Below are 24912 nucleotides of genomic sequence, written 5' to 3'. Positions count from 1 at the left end.
AACATGTTAGATATTTGGGCAAGGCAGTCAAATTATGTGAAACCAGCTAAATGTTGTCAGTGTACATGTTTTTAAAAGAGGGCACTATCTGGCACAATCTGAAGATGTAGTATGCAGTGCACTCTGTTTAACTTATGTCTGATCCATATATAGTGATGTATAACCGTGGTCTCCGACCTGTAGCCGTAGGTGAAATTTCAAATAATATGGGAGTGGAAATTTTGTTATAATTTTTCAATGCATTGTCCGTAAGCACTACAAAGTGCCCATTGTGAGAATTAAAATTGTAATCTACCGCAGCTAACATGATTTAGCAATTCAATTTTCTAAGAAACGGTAAACTTTGCATTAATTAAGATACTTTTGATTAAAATAAAATTTATGCACCTTCTGCCATTTTGTCCAAAAGATCATGTGACCTAAGCACGCCTCTTATATTTGCCAATTCTTCGGAGAAAAGCTCCAAATGTTTCGAATGCTTCGAGGTATATCTAAAATAATGTCATTACATTTCCGACCCCAAATTTTTTTTTATTGTGAAGTTTCTTTATTTTTTTTCTCATAATAATTTATTAATTAATGAGTTTAAAACTTAACCTTTCTTCACAAAAAAATGATTTGTAATTCTTTGGCCGTGTACTTAATTTTCAAAACTATTTCCGGCAGAAATAGTTTGAAATAAATACTACATGGAAGTTCATTAACATCCGTGACAATTATGCCTTCATCTACATTCAAAGCCGTGCACTCCACCAATACTCAAATAGACTAGTTTCGCCTTAATAACATTTATAAAAGTTTCGGCAATAGGATTTATAGCCTGACAGAGGTAAATATTCATATGGGCACTACTTACAGACTTGTTATTGTTACAGTACTGTTATGAATCACAGTTTTGACCAAACTCAACAGACCCGGCTAAATTGCATTTAATGGTTAAATTCGACAACACGTACCGTAATCTTGATGATATATTTTCGTTGAATAATCAGGACTTTTCTAAACATTCTGTCGAAATTTACCTAAAGGATCGAAATTACTTTAAATAAATCAAATATAAACAGTCCTTTCCTAGATCTCAGTAGATATTTCGGTTTTACCAGGGAAAATCCACACTGAAATTACGACAATAGAGGCGGGTTTTCGTTCCGTATTGTTAATTTTCCCTTTTTTATATAGTATAATGTTCCTTTGGCACTATCTTCTGGTGTTCAAAATTTTATTTCACAACTCGCTTGCTGTGTCCGTGTCTGTTGTAACCTTTTTTTTTTTTATTTTAACAAACGTTAGCTATATGTATATAACTATTTCTTGTAAGTTAGTAAGACAGTGAGTTCGTTACCACACATTACTTCAAACCTTTACTTAATTCTTCCATAGATGTAAAAAAAAAATGGTTTTGAATTTTGGTTGTTAAAGTTATTTCAAACGCCGTGACGTGATAGAACATAATCATTTTTTCAGAGATGTTGTTTATTGTGGCCGGAAATTTAGAAACGATCCTGATAAACTTATATCGATCCTTTAAATAATTTCATTTTAAAAAGCTACCAATAATTGGTGGATTACGTAGCTGTGTATAAAGACTAAATGGTAATTTCTGTGCTTGTTCGCTTACGACGTTTTGTTGCTACATGTAGCAAATGAAGCATTGTGTTAAAAATAAGTCCTAGATATGAATAAGAATTAGGAATTTCAATAAACTGTTTAATAGGTGAAACAGGAGCTCGCTTATTTAGTTAAATGGCCATTTCGTGAAAAATCTGCCCGGGTTGCAGATTGATTTGCTGCAACTCATAAAAAGTCTTCATCCGTGATGGAAAGTAAGATATACCAGATATACCAACTGAAACTGTGCTAAGAAGTTACATTTTCTCCTTGTCGGTATCTATACACGTTTTTACAATAAAGTCTATCGATAGATTGTAGTTATTCCTATAGGCACCAGATGTACCCATTTAATAGAAGATTTATTACTGTACATATAGCCAAACTCATTCAAGATCTGTTTAATTGGCCAATATTTACGTTGTGTAGATTTCACAGCTCGTTTGCTATGCCCGTGTCTGTAGTTATAGTTTAGAATTCAATGAACGTTATTTAATCTCAACTGGTAAAATAGTAACTCAGGGAAGGGGAAAACAAGGAATAAGCTGATATTATTTACGGTTTTTTTTTCCATTATGAAAAAGAACAAAAGAAACCTGCTTTTCATATCAACAAGAAGATATTCCCCAATACAACCACCATCGATCCAGTAATTGTGATTACAATGAACAAGTTGGGATCGCGCACTAGCACTGTACTGACATCAAACTCTATGTATCCAACATTCGGTTATGTGAAATATGCTTAATCAAATAACCTATCACTGCATGAAATTCGAAATATCTCTAGTCGCGTATGATGATAGTTGGTGGACCAAACATTTGGATTCATAACTCCCAAAGATATAGAGGTTACATCTTTATATTGCAAAAGCGAATCGCTGAATCGCTAAAAAAAACCTGCTGTATTACAAGAAAAACAGGTTTGTCAAGAGTTTTTTAGTCCCAATTTAGACTAGATTAAGTAGATTTTATATTTTTAACCGTATTTGGAACAACTTTTTGGAATTTTGGATCCTCAATGCTCTTCGACTTGTACTTGTTTGGCTTTATAAATATTTTGATATGCATGAGAGTCACTGATGAGTCTTATGTAGACGAAACGCGCGTCTAATTACTAAATTATAATCCTGGTACCATTTAAAACTATAACTATTTTATAAGAACATCTAAAACTATATAGTGATTTTCGGTACGCTGAAACATTGGAGATATATTTAACATGGAGCACTGTCAACATGTTCAAATATCCGTTTTGATGATGAATTTTCGGTGAGACGTGTTACTTAATGTGAAAATTATAAAATCATTTATATTTCGTCTTGAAATGGCAAGACAATATATTCCAACTGAAATAATGTATTTTCAGCTATAAAGTGTCGTTTAGTTGCATGAAATCACATGAATGTGCAACAACCAATATTAGAGATAAACACGAGCAAGGTTAAATTCTAAAAATTGTAGTCGAACGTATAGATTCATTGTTTTCTTTCTTTTTTTGTTAATATAGTGTTGTTCATTAAAAATGTTGTTTTAACGGCCCTTTTTAGAGTCACTTATGATTTATTTCCCATAGTGTGTAGACTGCAAACAAAATTGACTGCAATATGGTATATATGCCCTCATCAGTTGTTTGATATTATTTGTTGGCTGTTAATATATCTTTTTTGTTTATGCTTTTAGCTTTTTGAAAGTTTCTACACGAGGAATTTGACCATAGGACTTGCATTTAATAAACAACATTAGTAGCAATATAAAAGGACATTTGATGAGGAACAGAATCAAACGAATTAACGTCCTGGAATGGCCGAAGCCTTCTCAGTTCTGCTGAAAAATATTGATCTACAATATTTTAGTTTAAGTAGTTAATTAAACGGGTATACTGCTGATTCTCACTATTTGTTCTTCCAAGTATTTTTGTCGTATTTCTTTTTCGTTAATTGTTTGTTATTGTATATCAAACTGCGGAATTCTCTTATGAGATTTCCCCATATTTTGTCATGCTTTTTTAGCTGGTATACGGTTTTGCTCATTGTTGAAGGTCGATGACATTTAAGTTATTTACCTCCTCGTTCTCTGGTCACCAGAGAGTAGTTGTCTCATTCTTTTTATGTGTTATTTTTAATCACTAATGAACAGCTATAAAATTGAGAATGGAAATGGGGAATGTGTCAAAGAGACAACAACCCGACCAAATAAAAAACGACAGCAGAGGGTCTTCAATGTAGCGAGAAAATCCCGCACCCGGAGGCGTCCTTCAGCTGGCCCCTAAACAAATATATACTAGTCCAGTGATAATGAACGCCATACTAATTTCCAAATTGTACACAAGAAACTAAAATTAAAATAATACAAGACTAACAAAGGCCAGAGGCTCCTGACTTGGGACAGGCGCAAAAATGCGGCGGGGTTAAACATGTTTGTGAGCTAGCAGTTTAAATTAATGGTATCAGTGTCTAAAGCTTCTTTTTTTTTAGAATCAGTTGCTTTTGGAGTGTATAATGTGTTCCTTTTTCGTGATTTTTAAATGTTATTCGTAAAAAAAACTTCACGTTGCAAATAGGACATGAAATTTGAAGACGAGAACTAATTAACAATACAGTACGGTGTCAGTAGGTGCTGGGAAAAGTAAAATAACAAAAATACCGCATTCCGAGGAAAATCATCTAAACGGAAAGCCTTCTAAGACGAAATCAAAAGTTCAAACACTTCAACCGAATGGATAACAAGAGAAACATATTCCTTTATTGGTATACAGACACTTTGTTAGTGGATTAAACCTGGTTTTATAGCTAGCAAACCTCTCACTTGTATGACAGTCACACAAAATTCCATTACATTGACAACGATGCCTGATGTGTGAACAAAACTGACAGACATAATAGATTAAAATGTAAAATAAGACAGAATATCAGTCAACATTGTGTTAAAATTGGAGCGTCGACCAAGATGGAAAGCGAAAAAAATGTGGACTACCTCAAGCAATTGACTGAGGGCATGTTTGATAGCGACTATTGAAATGCCATGAGGGGAATGACACGCTTTTGTGATGTGGGATATAGAGGGTAAAAAGGGAGGTTGTAGAATACATGGATTAGAAGTGGGAAGTGCCTTCAAGTGGGAGAAATAGCGGGATTTGGTTGTGTCCCCTCCCTCTGGCATATTTTTTACGATAAAACGTTAACGGCGTATAACTAAACTTCCTTGAATTATTGAAATAAAAATAAGCTCCATTCTAAAATGTTTTAATCACAGTGGTACACAAGTGTAAAAGTCGTGTTTGTTTTTGGTATCCAGCTTTACTCTATAAAGCTGTACATCATAACATAATAAAATCAATGAAAATGCAAAACTGTTCAAGACATTAGAAAATCATTTTGTCTACATATTTCATTTCAATCCAAAGACACTCAATGATAATCGACAATATATCACATGTATAACAACTTTTCATAAGCACTAAAACACAACATAATGGTACTTATTTCGTCAATGTCACCAAAACCGATTTTTTTCATGAAGTTGGTTCATCGTCTGAAGAATCGGGAGGACCTGGACTGAATCTAACTGATTTAATCAGCGTTTCTTTCACGTTATTTATAGGGAGACTACATAGTATTTTTCCATCAACGATTTGTGTGACGTTCTCTGATCCCTCGATCACATTATCGAGTTCATCTCCATCCAAATCGACTTCACGCAATTTCCTCTGAACTTTCCTAATATTCTTCTTTTCAGCCCATGTTAATGGCTTTGTTCCTCGAGATCCTTGGTACGAATCTTCATATACAATAGGTAGACTAAGGGAATGTGAACTATCGAATTCCTTCGGGAGATCTTTAGCGTTTGGGTCTTTTGCTTCGACAAGGAGTTCTGGAAACTGCTCTTGGAATTTGTCCAAATGTTCGTTAGAATGGTCAATTTTAAGAGCATCAACGAGAACGCCAGAACTTGAGTCTAAATTGGAATCTTTTATATTAACTGGACTTATCTTCTTAAGTGAACTTGCTTTCATATCTTTCTCAGAGCAATCTTGCGTTTGTGGTGTCTTCAAGGTTTGTTCAAATTTTTGACAGTCATTTTTGCTCTCTTGTTTTTCAGGGCTTCCCATCTGCTTCAGTGTTTCTATTATTTCTTGTTCGTCTGAAGAGACGTTCCTAGAATCTGTGTTTTCTACATCGTTAAATAACGAACAAATATAGTTAAGTGTCATATTTGCTACCATCTTTGAAGTGCATGTCAAACTCTCGGAAATTTGGTGGACAGCCTCCGCTTCGCAATTGGCTTTTTCAGCCAACGACGTACAATACCTTGCTCGAAGTTCAGCATCATTGGCTTGAATGCGTGCATAATGTGCTAACGAGGTTATGTTCATAACCTCATCAAAGAGTACTTTCACGTAATCGTCTGTACTATTCACGTTGCCAGATTTCGCCATGACTGTCAAACGTTTTGTTTACATTACCATTGTTTATTACAAGCGTCAATATGACGTTACATTATCTGTGACGTCACTGGATTGATTGAGTTTGAATTTACAGGTGCTTGCTCAACTTCCGAAGCAAGGTTGACGGCTCTCCGGACTTTTGATTGTCGAGTTTGTGAGCTTCCGTCCTTGTATGATCTTGCTTGGAAGTTGGTGCTTGCCAGATAAAGGTTAACAGGGAAATATTAGTTTAAGTCTTATGTAGACGAAACGCGCGTTTGCCGTACTAAATTATAATCCTTGTACTTTTGATAATATTAAGATAACTGATTTTGGAATGTCGAATATATCAATTGAGTGCGATTTTACGAAGAGAAATATAGGACTAATATACCGGTATCAAGGAGTAGTAATTTACATGTAAAACTGTCTCCCAGGGCATACGATACAGTATAACGGGAGATAATAGTTATCACAGGCACCAGGATTATAATTAGTACGCCAGACGCGCGTTTCGTCTACATAAGACTCATCAGTGACGCTCATATCAAAATATTTATAAAGCCAAACAAGTACAAAGTTGACTGAGAGCATTGAGGATCCAAAATTCCAAAAACGGTTGTGCCAAATACGACTAAGGTAATCTATGCCAGGGATAAGAATATCCTTAGTTTTTCGAAAAATTCAAACGTTGATAACGTAAAATGTTATTTTCACGACGCCAAAACTCATGAAACTGTGAAATATTGGGAAAAGATGCATTTTTCGACTGTGTTTTTTTGTATGATTTGAACTGATTTAATTGAAAACGAGCACGTATGCCCCTCTTTTTAAAAATGTCATTAGGTTTGATTAAGTATATACAATATGAAGATTATTTGTAATAATTTTAACGAAAACATCAACAATTATTTTTTTTATTTAGTTTAAACAATATTTATTCAGATAAATCAACATTAAACATATTATACAATGAAATAATATTAGGGATTCAGAAACAAGCAATTTGCTTTTACAAATCTGTCTCCCTTTACAGACATAATACACTTATTGAACAATACATAAATATAAATACTGGCATGCTCTGTAATAAATATATGAATATGAAAAAGGTGAAAAAGGAAGAAAAAAGAAATTCATGAGAAAAATAAAATAAAAATAATAATAAATAACCGTGAATAATTGTAATTTATACAGTGTGAAATGCTTGGGTTCCTATTGAGCGATGAGGCATTAACATCAAGGGTTAAAACGTTTACTTTTAATAATATATTTTTGCACCAAACTGAATAAAATACTATTTTGCTCATCATTTTTTTTATTTGATAAATTTACCGCAAAAAGTGCCGTTTTTCCCTAGAATCCTGAAACTTTGTTAAAAATTCAATATTTCAAAAGTATTGTTGTACAAAAACGTACATATTTTAAAAAAGCATAATATTTATGCAAGGAAGAATTTCATAATACTTTTACAAAAATTCGCTTGTTTTTATCTGTTGAAATATGAGGCTCTTAAATCAAATCAAAAACAAATTATATAATTTTATTGGTGTAAATTCCTATACAGAAATGATAACAGCCGACATTTACAAAATACAAATACAAAAACAAACAAACAAAAAAACACATATTTTCTCAATGATAAGAGATACATATTTTATATTTACATTGCGTGGAGGTGTTATTCGTACAATATTATTAATTCAAGCTGAATAGTAGAACTTTCTTTGCTTAAATTTTTCATCAATAATCATTTTTGCTTTTCAATACATATTAGTGAGTGCCTTAAAAATGATATCTAAACGTTCTTTGTACAGATCTGACATATTTTCTTAAAAAATCAAATAATGCATTTTACCCTAATAGTTCCATTTTAGCCATGATTGCCAAGTTTCTTGGCGTACAAGGAAATATACATTTACTACAAAAGTTGTACTATAGATACTCTGAAACTCATTAGTAACAAAAACACATATGACAGACAGAAATTTCGTAACAGGAGTTTCAAAGGAGAAGATTTTTTAAAAGTTTAAAGCAGACTAGATGAACAAGTCAAGTTGTGAAAAATTGTCCTTCAAGGATAATCACTCCTAAAGGGGTAAATTGACAATTTTGGTCATACTAAAGGTATTTGTAGATCTTACTTGACATGACGTTTTTGCTGTTTACAGTTTATCTTTATCTATGATAATATTCACGATAATACCGAAAACTGTAAAATTTCTTAAAATCATCAATTTAGGGACAATAACCAAAAACCAGAAACACGACTTGGCTGATAATTTAAGGGAAAGTAGACCTTGACATAATAAATAATATATATATAGACTTTAAATTCTTGTCGGATATGCTTAAAGTTTTGAGATATGAGTCAAAAACTGCATTTTACCCGAAGTTCTATTTTTAGCCGTGGTGGCCATGTTTTTTGAGGAAACGGAAATAAAACACAACATGTATTCTAGATAACCTAAGAATCATTCATCTTAAGCTTAGTATTTGGTTCAGTTAGTTTCAGATAAGAAGATGTTACAGAAATGTACAAAATTTTCCTTAAAGGACAATAACTGCTTTAGGGTTCAATTGAAAATTTTGTAAATAAAATTGAGAAAGGAAATGGGGAATCTGTCAAAGCGACAACAACCCGACCATAGAGCAGACAACAGCGGAAGGCCACCAATGGGTCTTCAATGTAGCGAGAAACTCCCGCAACCAGAGTTCACTTTGAAGTTGTGTGTAGATCTTACTTCACTGAACAGTTTTGTTGTTAACAGTTTAAATTTATCTTCAATGATATTTAATATGAAAACCAAAAACTGTAAAATTTCCAATAATTGTGTGGCAGCAACCTGATAATCGGTCGTTCTGTTTGTCCGAAATTTTCACAGCTGATAAATCTTGACCTATTGGACAGGTTTACATGTATGCTCTAAATGCTTTAGACGGTTACTCGCGATGTTCGTACATGTAAGCGTAACACAACGTCGCGAATATTTCGTAACGCTCAAACCAAAACTTCGACTGAAACGCTGTTTTTTTTAGCCAGTGCGACATTTTTGTAAGACTCCGCAAAATTGACGGTGCTTTTTAACTACTTATTGAAAATTGATGTATTTTAGATTAATGAAAAATTATTAAAAAATCATAAAATTCTACCATTATAAGAGCTCTGATAAGCAAACAATTGACGTAAATTTGAGTTGAGTTCGTTTTTACGTCAAAAAATGGCGATGTGACAACCTTGTAAGCCTTTGAAAAATTGCTCATAAATTACCATATATCTTTTTTCAGGATATTTGTCTTTAAATTCATAAATTCATAAGCAAATTAACATTGATGTAGTAAATACAAATACAACTTTTTTTCATTTTAGATAAATGTTTTTTGAATCTTAAATTTCAATTTTTTCCCCCGTGGGACAGATTTGCCCTTGTAGTAAGGAACACTTTCTTTTCTATGACGTCATCATAACGTCATAAAAAATGCATAAAAGACTGGAGGAATCTTTCTGTTAAATCATGGAAAAAAACGTTTTTCAAAATATTAAATAGTTTAGACGAAAATCATAGTTTAGTGGTTACAATAAATGAAATATGTTACGCGGGACAGCCTAAAATAGCCGTTTTTTTTTAAATGAAGCTTGTCGCATGCGGCATAAAACATAGTTTCGACAATTATTGTTTTCGTTTTTATTTAAAAAAAACATTATTTTTTAAAATGCGTACAATAGCTATGAATATGATATCACAAAATTATATATTTTGAAGTTGCATCTGCCAACTACACCGATTTTCCAATGAGGTACGAACATGGTCATCGCGCGTAACGTCTCTAGTTTTTGAGATATAAACTGCATTTATGTTCTATTTATTGCAATGGCAGCCATGTTTGTTAATGGATCAAAACTTTGAATACAATTTATAAACTAGATACCCTGAGGAAAATTTAGTTAAAGTTTGAAAGTATTTGGCCCAGTAGTTTCAAAGGAGAAGATTTTTGTAATAGTTTACACCGACGACGAACGACGATAAAGACATATGACAATCAACGACAGAAGACGGACGACGACGGACGTCAAGTGGTGACATAAGTTTACATGGGCCCCAGTGATCTAACAAAAAATGTTACCAAAGAGCAGATAACAGCACAAGGGCACCAATAGGTCTTCAACTCAGCGAGAAAATCCCACACCCGAAGGTGGTCCTCAGCTGGCCCCTAAATAAAAATGTGACTGTTCTATTTTAGTGAAAATGAACGTCATACTAAACTCCAAAACATATAAATGAATTATATAAACAAAAAAACAACAACATTCAAGTCCTTTAATTTGCTATTCACAAACTTTATATATGACATATCTATACCGTTGTGACTGATTTCGCAAAAATGCTTCCCGGAGATCTCATACTCAGATGTGTATATTATATAATACAGCAAAATACAGTAATTTTACTCAGTAATAAGGTATCCAGAAAATGTAGACCTATGTTCACCAACAATCTGTTCCTCACTTGTAGTGCCATGTTTGACATAAACTGTGTCATCCATCTGTAATGCCATTACAACATTCACAGTCCCAGTCGATACATCATTACCGAAAGCCATGCAGGACCATTTTCTCATTATTTTTCCATAGATTGCAGTGTAAGTAGCTGTTATGATAAGACATAACCGTTGTTGAAATAGAGTAGAGACCCGTTTTCGGCGCAGTAAAAACTCCAGTGTTATGGCTGTAGACTCCACCCATGTTTACCCATATTTTGTCAAATATTACAACTTCATTTCTAGCAAGATTCTTTGTTGATGTAAGCGATGCTGTAAAAGCGGGCCTTTCCTTTTTTCTCAGTCCAGGTTCTGAAATAAGACATATATTAATACAATTTTCAACAGACACATACAAAAGAAACCTAAACATACTATAATGACCGTCTCTTATTGCTTTGCTCATTGTTGTAGGCCGTACGTTGACCTGTAGTTGTTAATTTCTGTGTAATGTGCTCGTTTATGGAGAGTTGTGTCATTGGCCATCATACCACATCTTCTTTTTTATATATTAAGTAGCTTGTGCGGTGGAAATCTGTACATAAACAATCCAACACATTTCCCTATGAGGTATAATTCAAATATCATTGAATATTTAAGATAATGTTTTTATGACTAATAATAGAGCAGTAAGCACCAAGAGTTGATGCTTTTAAAGTGAAGTCCCTAATTGTACTTAATGCAGATGAGTCAAACTCCTAAATTATTTTAAAAAAACTAAAGATTCTGTGTCTAGCAAGCAAGGGACGCCGGGTACCAGAGAATATCTTTTCTTCTCATAATCAGTTTAGGCTTCACAGTATCTAAATTCGTGTTAAAGAGTTGAATTGAAATTAGTTATACGTTAGAACTCGAAGTATATTGTGATTGGATATTTTCTTGTTGAATTTTGTTCCTGTCATAAAAGCTTCATAAATACTTCCTACATACCGTATCCAATGTCGTCAATAACAGCCTGTTTTATCCGAGGAATCATCTCGTTCATGGTATCTTCTACTGTCTTCTTAATAGCTGTCCTCAACACCTGGTTAAGTTTTGTGGTATCGAACAGAGCAACTAAAGGCATATTTTGATTGTCCAGTAGTGGTATCTCAGTAGAAGAGTTGTCACTATTTTGATTGTCCAGTAGTGGTATCTCAGAAGAAGAGTTGTCACTATTTTGATTGTCCAGTAGTGGTATCTCAGTAGAAGAGTTGTCACTATTTTGTCCTTTACCGTATTTCATAATTGTTATTACAAAAAGCAGATACAAAATCCTCCTTAATACCACTGTAACAAGTTTACGAATTGTTTTCTTTAGAGATTTTTCCTTTGTCAACCTGTCAGAACTAGTGCATCGTATATTTAAAGAAACGGTATTTATATCGCGGCATCGCTCACCTTTTTTTTTAATCAAAGAAATATTGCACAACAGAAAGGCCGACAATCGTAATCTTTGTTGGCGTTTTTATCAGATAATGGAACTGTTCTCGTTGGAATGATATTTTCTTTCTATGTGAAAATAATGAGAATAGTTATGTCAAATAGTATTTATGATATGGCAATATCAGCCCCCTTAAATACTCGCCGAGACCGACAAAATCTCAGAGAAAGGCCATTGAACCTTTCGACGTCAGTTTGGTTATATGACATGCTGAGTTAACAGCTAGAGGATTAGTTTGGTCCATTCTTTTTTTGTTGTTGATAAATTGGTAATGACCTCCTAAGAAATACGGACAAATTCGTTTGAGAATTATTCGAAATTATATTAAACCGATAATGACGTTGGTGATCAGCCAAACATAACATTTTACAATTATCGCTATTTTGTGCATTTTCCCTTTGATCTTTTTTTGTGATAATTTTTCATATCATGCTACTCGCTTATGGTGAAAAATTATCGCTAGAAACTAAGGAGGCACGTGGCGTTGCTAATGAAATTGACATGAAATTGACGACGTCGTCATATGTAAAATAGCGATACACAGATTATCATTGGTCATCTCAACTTGATTGCTTTTCTGATCAACGATAATCTATAATTATAGCTTTTGTATTATACATCATATACTATATGAGGTCGATACAAGGATATATTATCCTGAAAGAAGTGTATTGACTGAGGACGAAGTCCGAGGTCGACTGATATAGATCTTTGGGTCGATATAATCTTTGGGTCGATATATCCTGTATTGACCTTATAGATATATTATTAATTGTATACCCTATTTTTTTTTTTTTTTTTTATCAAAATCGATATCATGAAATTCATTAGATGACATCAAAAAATATATCGGTTTTAGATATCATGAAAATAACCGTGCAATATCACTTTTGCTATCCGACGTTTTTCTTCCTTCGAAAATATATTTTAGCATTTGACTATCCCTAAACGAATTAAATAAATTAGTTAAAATATAAGATAAGATGACATATTTTATTTTCCAAATTATGACCCAAAAAAAGGGGGGCGACGTGATTCACACATAACAAATATTATCGTTACAACAGCATTTTAAATGACATTCATGGATTAAGGGAACCACTGAAGCATGCATGACTGGAGCGGGTCCCCTCTCAGGCAGTACGAGGGTCGCACCTTCTAATGAAAATTTCTGGATCCGCCACGGCATATCTCCAGATTTGCTGGCTACCTTACTACCGAGTGAATAGAGACTTTGAATCTTGAAGGCAATTGGCTCATTGTCATTATTACTAGTATATATGGTTAAGTTAATCTGCAAATTTCAAGCTGTCAAAACAGTTATATTTTCATATTATTAGATGCTAAGATTTTTTTTTGTGAATTCAATCTTCATTTGTGTTACTAAAGTTAAACATTGTTAATTTTGTTAACAGTGTCAAAGTGTTATATAGACGGCAAGTGTTTGCTCAATCATTGGTTTTGATAAAAAAAAAATAAGCTGTTTCAAGATATTAATAGACTCGCAGTTTCATTAACAAATAAATTTATTAACCATATCTGACAATGTCTGAGGAGTGAAAATTTTTACTTTTTTAAGTATCAGATCAAATTACAAATCTCTATCCTAAAAGTATGCAGTACATTTTATAAGAAAAGGACTGATATCATCCATTCAAATCGCATTTAGTACAAATTCTTAGATGAAAGTTCTAATTTGGAGTATTTCCCAGTTTTGAGTCGATGAAATGTGATCCTGAATTTTGCAACAGCTTTGCAGATCAAAAGTCACTGTCGATATTCAAAATCAGTGGCGGATCCAGGGGGGGTTGGAACCCCCCCCCCCCCTTTTTTGGACGATCCATGCATTTGAATGGGAGCATATAGCTGACCTCCACCCCCCCCCCCCTTTTACTCTAGGTTGGGACCCCCCTTTTTTAAATGGCTTGATCTGCCCCTGAAAATAGATTTATAAAATATTAAATTTGCAATATGCTCTGTATTTTCCTTGACTATATATATTTATGTTATAAGCCTGACACATTATCCCAAGATTTAACCGATTGGTTACTGTGAAAAAAATCTAAACAACTAAGTTAACATTTTCTGAATTTGTATTTAGTACGTATTATGTCTCTGATATATAGGTCTCTGGTGGAAGCAGCTAGGGACTTTCTATACTGTAGAAAGTCACTGGTGTAAGACACTGCTTTATATCAAATAAACGATTTTTTTTGATTTTTTACCAGAGACATGTATATAGAGACATATATACATGTCTCTGGTTTTACTCAAGGACTTTCTATAAATCCCTGTTTTATTGAAGTTCAATAAATCAGAACAAAACTTGCTTATCAACATATTTTTTAATTGAACTAGATATCTATATGAATAAATAATTTATTAAAGTGCAACCTGAATTGCCATTATATAATACATATGATATGAACATTGTTATTTTCAGCCAGCCTTATAGGCTTACGAAGCACTGTCATTTTAAAACATTATTATACATTAAATTCTCCCTCGCCCTGCTCGTCCGAATTTAAAGCATTTAATTTCTAATTCAATAGGCTATAAACAAGACAAACACAGATATAGGATTAGTTGCTCGCAGTAACATCTTATTTTCTCTTGCGATACAATATTTTATTTTACTGAATTGTACATATTTCTTCAATCGAAACATTATATAAACACATGACATATAACATTGTTCCTCTTTCGCATCGTTTCTTTTCCCCCGGCTAATGCCTCCAACGCCTGTACGTACAATAAACATAGCAGCAACTGCACATATACCTATGTGACCAACTTCAATCCGACGTAACTGCGAGCACCTTCGATACTAATACATTTAAATCCCAAACTTTATATAGTACCTTTAAACCCCACCCATAAAAACCGCCAAAACTTTCCTCGTGCCTCCTGCACCTAACATCAAACTTATAAATAGTACATACTGTTACAAAACCAGTATCCAAACTAGTTATACTAGTTCCCATCTGTAAATATTAACTACAAATAGCAAACGGGAAAAACCCTATTTCAAACGAAATAAAATACATTGTATAGCTACATTTGATTTGATATAAAATATTAAGTTTTACAGTTTTTACGTCGTGTAGTTTTGTTAAGAGGCTGTCCAAGGAAAACTCAGGCAATGGTTGGCACATCATGGGACTCAGATTTCAATGAAACTTTACATGAAGTCTATTAAAGACATGAAATGAAAAAAAAAAATGTCGGGGAAAAAAATTGTGCACGGTTGCCATGGCAACACGAGCATCATCATTTTGGCCTTTGAAACAGCCAAGAAAAACTGATTTTTACTACATTTTCAATTCAACATTTCTTCTTAATCACAATTTGAAGAGCTTAACTATATTGATACAAGATAATATCCACCTTAGTGTCTTTATTCCATAAATTACTTGTTATAATCAATATATTGACAAAGGAAAAAAAAACACCTAATAAGGACATCCAAAACGCCAATTGTTCATTTTGCCAAAATCAGCCATTTTTGAAGTCTTCTGGAATTCCATCCATGGTAAATATTGGAAATGTACCATATAGAGCTAACAGATTATCATATTCTTTAATAAAAAGAACAAAAAATTTGGTGGGATCACATTCCTGTAAGGCTAAAAAAAACCGGAACAGCATACCCCTCTCAGCTCAAAAAACAGCTTCAAACTGTATTATTGCCAGATCAAACTTTTACACATGCATGCATATTTTTCTTTTAATAAAGTCAAATCTCATTATTCTTAATGAAAGGGGTATCAGTAACTTAAAAATTAATAACTGCTTTTCATGTTTAATATATTTTAACATGGGTGCAGCCTCAATTTCTACATGGATAAGATCACGATACAAGATGATCATGTATTTAAATTACACACAAACTCACAAATAAGCAAATAGTGATGGCAAAGATTTATTTTTATTCCATAGATCAATCTTATATTTAAACAAGGTTCAAGATAAGTTGAAAAAAAACACAATATTGCAAAAATTACAGAATAAAATAGGCAAGGAAAGTATCGGTGAACTTCACATGCATACCCATTTCTAAGACCAATCGCAACAAATTCTATTTTCTTTAGCAATGATTATTGTATGTACATGCACTACAAATTTATAAACTAAGAATTTAACAATGACCTCCTTAAACTTGCAGTCAGGTGCAAGTATTTATTCCATGTTTCTTGTCTCTCAATTTACAGCAATAAAAGTCTAAATGGTACCATAGTGCACAAGCAAACTTCCATTCAAAAACTAATTTCTGAAATATTTTTATCATGTTTAGTAATTGAAACCTTGACCTTTAACAAGCAAAGTAAGTGTAAATTATAACAATTCTTACATACTAGACATTTTAACCATATCATCAAGTTTCTTTTGATAAAATGTAAAGTTTTTGAGATTTATAGTCTGAAACCCACGTGTAATTTCATTTTTTGTGCCTGTGACCTTTTGACGAAATTTACCCTAACTAGCATTGCTTGCTTACTTCATAAGAAACAGAATTTCTTAGGGTTTGACAGGGATATAAACTTTTTGAGTTATTTTCTTGAAAACAATTTTTAACACCTTTAACCCTATCCGCCATCCCCAATAGTCTGGTAGCACCTCAGCTAAAACCCTGATGCATTGCTATGATTCATGCAAATACATAAATATATATATATTAGAATTTTGTGTCATGAATATTTACACTTCATCCCTACTTTTTAATCTTGTACTATGATGGCTAGATAAAAATTATGAAGCAGATACAAAATATAAATCTAAAGGAATATCACAATAGGTTGGTCAAAACATTGCAATACATATTTTAGTTCCAGCATAAAAGAAAAATCATTGACAAATGGAATGAATTAGTTCAAGTTCATTTTCCTGACGAGTAATTTCTATAATAGCATCATTTAATTCATCATCAGATTCCTCTTTAGGAATTTTTCCAGATTGATTGACAAATCTGGAAAATAAACCCTGTACTTGTTGTGAGCTCAGCCATTCTTCTGGTGAAAAAAGCCTATTCCCATTTTCATCCCTGACTGCTCTTATTTTTTTGGAAGCCTCTGTTGGAGTATATTTTCGGCCAGTTTGTTCACCTTCCATAAATAAATTAAGTAAATAGTCTTTTACAGCTATGCTAAATCTCTTATTCATTCTTCTTCCTTTCAATGACCATCCTGAATGTAGTGAACATTGTGTTTTAGTCTGTGGTGTCTGATCATCAGTTGCTTTTGAAAAAACACTTGTCATTGACTCTTTTATATTAGTGCATTTACTACTCCAAAAAGTTTTTACTCGATCAGCGTGCCTGATATTATGATTTCCAATGTCCTGGTGAATGTTATATTCATGTAGACTAACAAATGTTAGACCACATTCACCACAAGTATAGTCATCAGTCTGCAAAAGAAAAATTACAGTTGTATAAAAGAAGTGAAAAACAGCAGAATTGAATCACTATATCATGCATACATGTATACTGTGAACGAATTTGTGGGTATTAAAACTTAAGTAATTTCAATCATCTCCCTTGAAAAAAATCAGACCAGAAATATCCTCCTTCGTGCATATCTACAGGTTGTGTACAACAACTGGGTAAAGTTTCATCAGTATTAACCTTTTTAGGAGTAGTTGCGCTAACAAGACTTGTTGCCATTTATTGCTAGATGTATATTTAACTAAGTACATGTAAATTCAATTATCTCCCTTGAAATAGTTCCATCCAGAAATATTTTCCTTTTTCCACATCCTTTGGTTGTGTACTACAACTGTTTGAAGTTTCATCAATATTAAGGAAGAGTTGCACTTATGAGACATGATGGACAGACGGATGGAGGGACGACAGGGTGATTCCTATATATATCCCTAAAAACTTGGTTTTTTTGGGGTATAAAGACACTAACAACACAGGACATTAACAAAACCTAAACAAACATTAGACCTTTGGTTTTCCCGTTTGAATGGTTTTACACTAGTAATTTTGGGGCCCTTTATAACTTGTTGTTCGATGTGAGCCAAGGCTTCATGTTGAAGGCCGTACATTGACCTATAATGGTTTACTTTTTAAATTGTTATTTGGATGGAGAGTTGTCTCATTGGCACTCACATCACATCTTCTTATATCTATGAACAATATTGTCAAAGTCTAGAAAGATTGGTCCATCCTTAATTTCTTTTGCAAGATGAAAGGATAGTGATTTTAACAATAAAAGAATATACATTGTATGTATCTGTTACCTCATTCATCTGGTCATGACTAGCAGCATTTTCCTCTGTGTTCTGCTCATTTATTTCCTCTATATTGTCTTCAGCATCTTCTGTTTCATTTCTTTCCTGTAAAAATATACTAATCATAAACACATATTTCCAATGTTGTTATCTAAAATTAATATAGGTGATAACAGATAAGAAAGTCAATTTTACATAACTCAGTTTTAAACATGTAAAATTTAACTTAGTAAGTTTAAGGATCTTTGAGCAAGCTTTGGACTTTTAAAGCTTATATATTATTACTTAGTTCAACATTCATGTAAAATGTACATTTGAGGAGTCCAAAAGGGAGATGAACTTAAAACATACAAATTTGCTGCATTTTATATAAACCTTTTCTAATTCAGTCTGTTGTTTTCGTGTGTTGGTGTAGTTTTCATTTATATTTTGTATACGTTATAATAAGGTTGTTGTTTTTCTGGCTTGAAAAGTTTTTTACTGGCCATTTTGGGGCCCTTTACAGCTGATTTGGTAAAACTCCTAGCTTACTTCACCTACATTGTGTATTAAATGGAGAGTTGTCTCATTGGCATTCATACCACATCTTCTTATTCATTTATTCATATTGTACATCATAAAATTAAGAAAAAAAATGAAAACCTTTTCATTATTCGTTTCACTGTGCTTCCTCTTAAGGCTCTTTCTTGGTCTTATTTTACTCTTTCCTTTTCTAGTAACTTTTGGCATTTCCAGTATCTACAATATAGTCAAGTAAAAAAATATTAATAATACAAACTTAAGTTGTAGTAATTTTAAAGTTATAACATTGTACACTTCTTATCCAATATGAATTCATGAGTGTGTTCTTCGACAAAAAGAAAAAGTTTCTGTGCTTCCTTTTACATCCATTCAAAAATTAGGGTCAGGTTTTTTTTTCTTTAAAATTTTTTTTTTTTTTGTGAATTTATTTCAAGGGTAAAAAATAACAGGCATGACAGTGTAATACCATGTTAAACTTGAGAATGTTTCTAGAAAAGGAGAAGACAGTGCACCTAGGGCAAAAAATTTGCCTCAAAGTTGTCATAACTATATTTTGTTTTTATACAATTTTTTACTTGGGCCTTTCAATTTACCATCAGCCTTGCCAATTGTATATTTGATATTTAAAAAAAAAAACAGTTATTTACATTTGTACTTGGTTTTTATACGACCGCAAAAATTAAAAATTTTTTGGTGGTATATTGGTATCATGTTGGTGTCGTCGTCCGAATACTTTTAGTTTTCGCACTCTTAACTTTGGTAAAAGTGAATAGAAATCTATGAAATTTTAACACAAGGTTTATGACTACAAAAGGAAGGTTGGGATTGATTTTGGGAGTTTTGGTCCCAATATTTTAGGAATTAGGGGCCAAAAAAGGGCCCAAATAAGCATTATTCTTGGTTTTCGCACAATAACTTTAGTATAAGTAAATAGAAATCAATGAAATCTAAACACAAGGTTTATGACCACAAAAGGAAGATTGGGATTTTTTTTTTGGAGCTGAGGTCCCAACAGTTTAGGAATTAGGGGCCAAAAAGGGGCCCAAATAAGCATTATTCTTGGTTTTTGCACCATAACTTTAGTATAAGTAAATAGAAATCTATGAAATTTAAACACAAGGTTTATGACCATAAAAGGAAGGTTGGGTTTGATTTTGGGAGTTTTGGTCCCAACAGTTTAGGAATAAGGGGCTCAAAGGGTCCAAAATTGAACTTTGTTTGATTTCATAAAAAATTGAATAATTGGGGTTCTTTGATATGCCGAATCTAACTGTGTATGTAGATTCTTAAGTTTTGGTCCCATTTTCAAATTCACTCATGTCATGTTTTGTTTCAATCGATAAAGTGGTTTTCTAAAAGAAGACATTTGTATGTATTTCCTATAGGGTCCTAAGTTAAATTAAGTCCCCTGCTGGCAGCCATCTTGGATGATGAATCAAGTTACAAAGTAACAACACTTGGTCATCATCTCATAAGGATCAATCATACCATGTTTGGTTTCATTCCATTTAGTGGTTTTCTAAAAGAAGAAATTTGCATGTATTTCCTATAGGGTCCTATATGTTAAACTAAGTCCCCTGCTGGCAGCCATATTGGATGATGGATCGGATAAAAATAAACAATACTTAGTCAGCACCCCATAAGGAACATTCATGCCATGTTTTGTTTCAATCCATTCAGTGGTTCTCTAAAAGGAGACATTTGTATGTAATTCCTATAGGGTCCTAAGTTAAAATAGGCAGCCATCTTGGATGATGAACTAAGCTACAAAGTTTAAAAATTTGTTTTTAAACATCATTCTTCTGTTATTTTCAAGCATACATGTATAATATTGACAAAAACTGCAGGAACAGTTAACATTGTCAGGTCAGGGGCCATAAATCTAAATAGGGTTGCTATATTAATCTTTTGCATTTTAAATTAATTAATGCCCATTGAAATTGGTAAAAAGATTTGTACCGTTTTATTTTCAATTGAAGATTTCTTGCTGTTGTGCAATACTGTGCTGATGCGAATATTGAGTTTTGTTTTCAGACAATTTTTGACACCTTATTTATACACAGTTGGGACAATAACCCACAAAATCAATCTCAAGCCTAATTTTGTGGTACTGAACCTCTTGGTAAAATTTCATAGAGATTCATTTATAAATACTAAAGTTATTGTCTAGAAACCAAATGTCTACTGACAATGACACTAACATGATAGACTGATAGCAATATAAAATTACAAATACATTTTTGTGCAGTCATGTAAAACCAGATGCTCCGCAAGGCGCAGCTTTATACGACTGCAGAGGGAGAACCCTGAACAGTTGGGGCAAGTATGGACACAACATTTAAGCTTGATACAGCTCTGAATTTGGATTGCGATTAAATAGTTGACCCTTTTGACTCCTAATTCATTGGGACCAAAACTCCCAAAATCAATCCAAACCTTCCTTTTGTGGTCATAAACCTTGTGTTGAAATTTCATAGATTTCTATATACTTACACTAAATTTATTGTGCAAAAAACAAGAAAAATGCTTCTTTGGGAAATGTTTTTGGCCCCTAATTCCTAAACTGTTGGGACTAAAACTCCCAAAATCAATCCCAACCTTCCTTTTGTAGTCATAGACCTTGTATTAAAATTCTATAGATTTCTGTTTACTTATACTAAAGTTATTGTGCGAAAACAAAGAAAACTGCTTATTTGGGCCCTTTTTGGCCCCTAATTTCTAAACTGTTGGGACCAAAACACCCAAAATCAATCCCAACCTTTCTTTTCATAGATTTTTATTTTCTTTTACTAAAGTTAGAATGCGAAAACCAAATGTCTTCAGAAGACAACGACTATGACGACGTGATACCAATGTACGACCAAAAAATTTTCAAAAAATAACATTACCTCAATAGTGGAAAAGAGCCATCAGAAACAAGTTTGATGACAGCATTGACTTTCTCTAAGCAAGACATTTCAGGTTCCCATTCTTCATGGCTGCTCAACGTGGCAGTACTTTGAGTTGGAAAAAAATAAGCTGAAAAATAAATACATGTATATGAATATTTTATTTTGTTGGGTATTTTACCAGTTATTTCTGCAATAAATATTAATCAGGGGCGGATCCAGTCATTTTAAAAAGGGGGGTTCCCAACCAAGGACAAAGGGGGGGGGGGGGCAACTATATGTCCCCATTTAAATGCATTGATCGCCCCCAAATAAGGGGAGGGGGTTCCAACCCCCAGAACCCTCCCCCTGGATCCACCAATATTAATAGAGGCTCTATAATGCCTGAATTGCGTACCTGGAAAAATTAGAAATCTCATTAACATTTTTTTACCCAAGAGTGAAACAAAAAGTTTTTAATTATCTATTATGATTTACACTGCAAATTATATAATTAGCTAAACATCTAGAGAAAATGTCATTTTTTACTTTTTTAAGGACAATACATGTAGCTCTTATATATAGATTAATACATGGTCTTTTCTATATCGGCCATGGTATCATCCAGTGACCCCCATATCACCCTGAGACTTTAGTTGAGTGCCAATATGGGTCAAGGGATGATACCCAGGCTGATATGGAAAAGGTCATGTATTAATCTCTTTATCATATACTTCCGACAAATTGTTTCAATAGTGCTTTTGTTAGTAATTCAGTGAAGAGAGGTAACAATTTAAAATCAGAGAGATATTTAAAAAAAAAAATGCTGACTCAAAACAAGTGAAACTGCGAGCTACTGCTCACTGATGATACCCCCGCCGCAAGTGGATAATATTAATAGTGTAAAAATATGCAAGTGTTCGGTAAACAGGAAGTTGTCGAGTGATGAATCTGAAAACGCATCACACGGTATAGCTGACTTATATAAATCCTGAAACCAAATTTCAGAAATCCTTGTATTGTAGTTCCTGAGAAAAATGTGACGAAAATTTTCAACTTGGCTATCATGTGTAAAATCATACAAGTGTTCGGTAAACAGGAAGTTGTCAAGTGATCAATCTGAAAACGCATCACACGGTATAGCTGACTTAGATAAACCCTGAAACTAAATTTCAGAAATCCTTGTATTGCAGTTCCTGAGAAAAATGCGACGAAAGTTTCATGGGACGGACTGACTGACGGACGGACAGACAGAGGTAAAACAGTATACCCCCCCTTTTTTAAAGCGGGGGTATAATAACAATATCAGTCTTTTTTTTTTTAAACAATTTGGTAGCCCTTGAAAGGACTGTTTGGTCTCTTGGAATTTTCATCTCCGGTAAATGTATCATACTGTGCTATTTGGACCATAATAATTTATTCATAGTGTCCCCAAACTTTCTCATAAACAAACTTTTTGGTTTTCTGTATTACTTAATTTACTTACATGCACAATCAGAAGTCTGACTGGCACTTGTGAAATTTTCCTCTTTTTCTGCGGCATATTCATAATCTTTAGTACTTGTATGGTTATTGCATGAATCATACTTATCATCTTCATGATAAATATCTGTTAAAAAAAATATATATATTTAGTTTAAATTTAAAATTAAAAATCAAGAAAAAGACTGGCATTAAAATTATTCATGAAGAAAGTGAATTATAAAAAAGTTTCTTAAAAAACACCAAAACAATTCATAAAATAAAAGTATCATGCTGCAGAAATAAAAAAAAATAAGTGAAAGCTGCATTAGCAAAGCGTGGCCAAAATTTAATCTAAATGTTCAAATTTATTGTAGAGTTAATACATATAACTTCTAGTCCGAACTTTAAATTTTGATTAACAAGTGAAACTGCGAGCTACTGCTCACTGATGATACCCCTGCCGCAAGTGGATAATACTAATAGTGTAAAAATATGCAAGTGTTCGGTAAACAGGAAGTTGTCGAGTGATGAATCTGAAAACGCATCACATGGTATAGCTGACTTATATAAATCCTAAAACCAAATTTCAGAAATCCTTGTATTGTAGTTCCTGAGAAAAATGTGACGAAAATTTTCAACTTGGCTATCATGTGTAAAATCAGACAAGTGTTCGGTAAACAGGAAGTTGTCAAGTGATGAATCTGAAAACGCATCACACGGTATGGCTGACATATATAAATGTTGATACCAAAGTACAGAAAGGGTGGATATGTAGTTCCTGAGAAAAATGTGACGAAAGTTTCATGGGACGGACTGACGGACGGACTGACGGAAGGACGGACAGACAGAGGTAAAACAGTATACCCCCCTTTTTTAAAGCGGGGGTATAAAAATCTTATCATTAGCTATACATGCTATAGGGACGTGTGTACTAGCATGACTAGGTTTCAAGTTAGTGTGACTTTTACTTCATAATAAACTTCCTTGACTAAATAATTCAAACTGATCCGGTACAGACGGACAAACTGACAGACGGATGCAAGAACCAGAAAAGATAGATGATAACGCAGCTTTGCTCTTTGTACTTTTAGATTTGAACTTCGAGTTGACTTCAATTTCGAATGTAAGATTTACGTAGAATTGCATAAATTTACAGATACACTGGATAACAGAAATTATGACGTAGACCATAAGCTTTTCTTAAAGCTTTTCATAAATTTACAGATTCACTATGTTCACTGGATAACAGAAATTATATAGAGTAGACAACAACTTATATATATCATACCTAAATTTGCAAGTTCTATTGATTCTGTATCATCCCCACATGAAGTTGTCCGGTACATTTGACTCCTTGTAGAAATCACATGAGGGTGAGAAGTTCGGCTTACATATTCCTGAAAAATGTTTTTAAAAAAGATAAACAAATTTTACAAGGCCAATATAAACAAAGGAAAAATTTCTATCGGAAGTAAATACAATAAAAAAAAAACGCCCTGGTAAAATCCAGATTAAAATATTCGGAATTTTACTTAAGGGAAAGAAAACAGGTCTGACAGATGGGAAATTTCAAGTCAGTCAAGATATTCATGTAATCAGAATATGGAATAATCATAAACAGACAAAAAGATCGAGTTCATTTATCTACAACTTGTTCATTTTTTCTTTGATAAACAAATTTGACCTCCTATGGCTATTAAGTATTTTTTTTATTTCTTCAAAATATTGACCTAGTCATCGTTTTTGTTTTTTTTGTGTCATTTTAAAACTGCTATGATTTTTTACATATAATAAACTCATCATAGATAATAATATGCAGGGGCGGATCCA

The 24912-nt window shown here is 33.1% G+C and overlaps 2 protein-coding genes and 1 pseudogene across 4 annotated transcripts in view; all 3 read right to left on the bottom strand.

Annotated features, from left to right (window-relative positions):
• LOC139528244 (rabankyrin-5-like) overlaps window positions 1–466 on the bottom strand; it is a 30546-nt gene extending 30080 nt beyond the window's left edge. For both annotated transcript variants that reach the window (XM_071324130.1, XM_071324131.1), the window contains exon 1: window positions 388–466. In XM_071324130.1, coding sequence (XP_071180231.1) covers window positions 388–397 — 10 coding nt within the window. In that variant the 5' untranslated portion in view covers window positions 398–466. The remainder of the gene's footprint in view (window positions 1–387) is intronic.
• A 9854-nt stretch (window positions 467–10320) lies between these two features.
• On the bottom strand, window positions 10321–12106 carry LOC139526792 (heavy metal-binding protein HIP-like; annotated as a pseudogene).
• A 3804-nt stretch (window positions 12107–15910) lies between these two features.
• Window positions 15911–24474, bottom strand: LOC139528243 (uncharacterized). Of its 2 annotated transcripts, XM_071324128.1 has the most exons (6): window positions 24371–24474; window positions 23105–23227; window positions 21640–21769; window positions 18872–18967; window positions 18239–18334; window positions 15911–17401 (listed from the first exon to the last, which is right to left on the bottom strand). In XM_071324128.1, the coding sequence occupies exons 4-6, from the start codon at window positions 18956–18958 to the stop codon at window positions 16841–16843; spliced, it is 744 nt and encodes a 247-aa protein (XP_071180229.1). In that variant the 5' UTR covers window positions 18959–18967; window positions 21640–21769; window positions 23105–23227; window positions 24371–24474; the 3' UTR covers window positions 15911–16840. The 2 variants fall into 2 exon arrangements, with proteins under 2 accessions (XP_071180229.1, XP_071180230.1); XM_071324129.1 differs by lacking the exons at window positions 15911–17401; window positions 18239–18334 and having other exon boundaries at window positions 18871–18967.
• Window positions 24475–24912: the final 438 nt, after the last annotated feature.

Source organism: Mytilus edulis, chromosome 6, assembly GCF_963676685.1.
Source record: "Mytilus edulis chromosome 6, xbMytEdul2.2, whole genome shotgun sequence".
Lineage (NCBI taxonomy): Eukaryota > Metazoa > Mollusca > Bivalvia > Mytilida > Mytilidae > Mytilus > Mytilus edulis.
The sequence above is the reverse complement of the archived record's forward strand: the minus strand, read 5'-3'. Positions and strand labels throughout refer to the sequence as shown.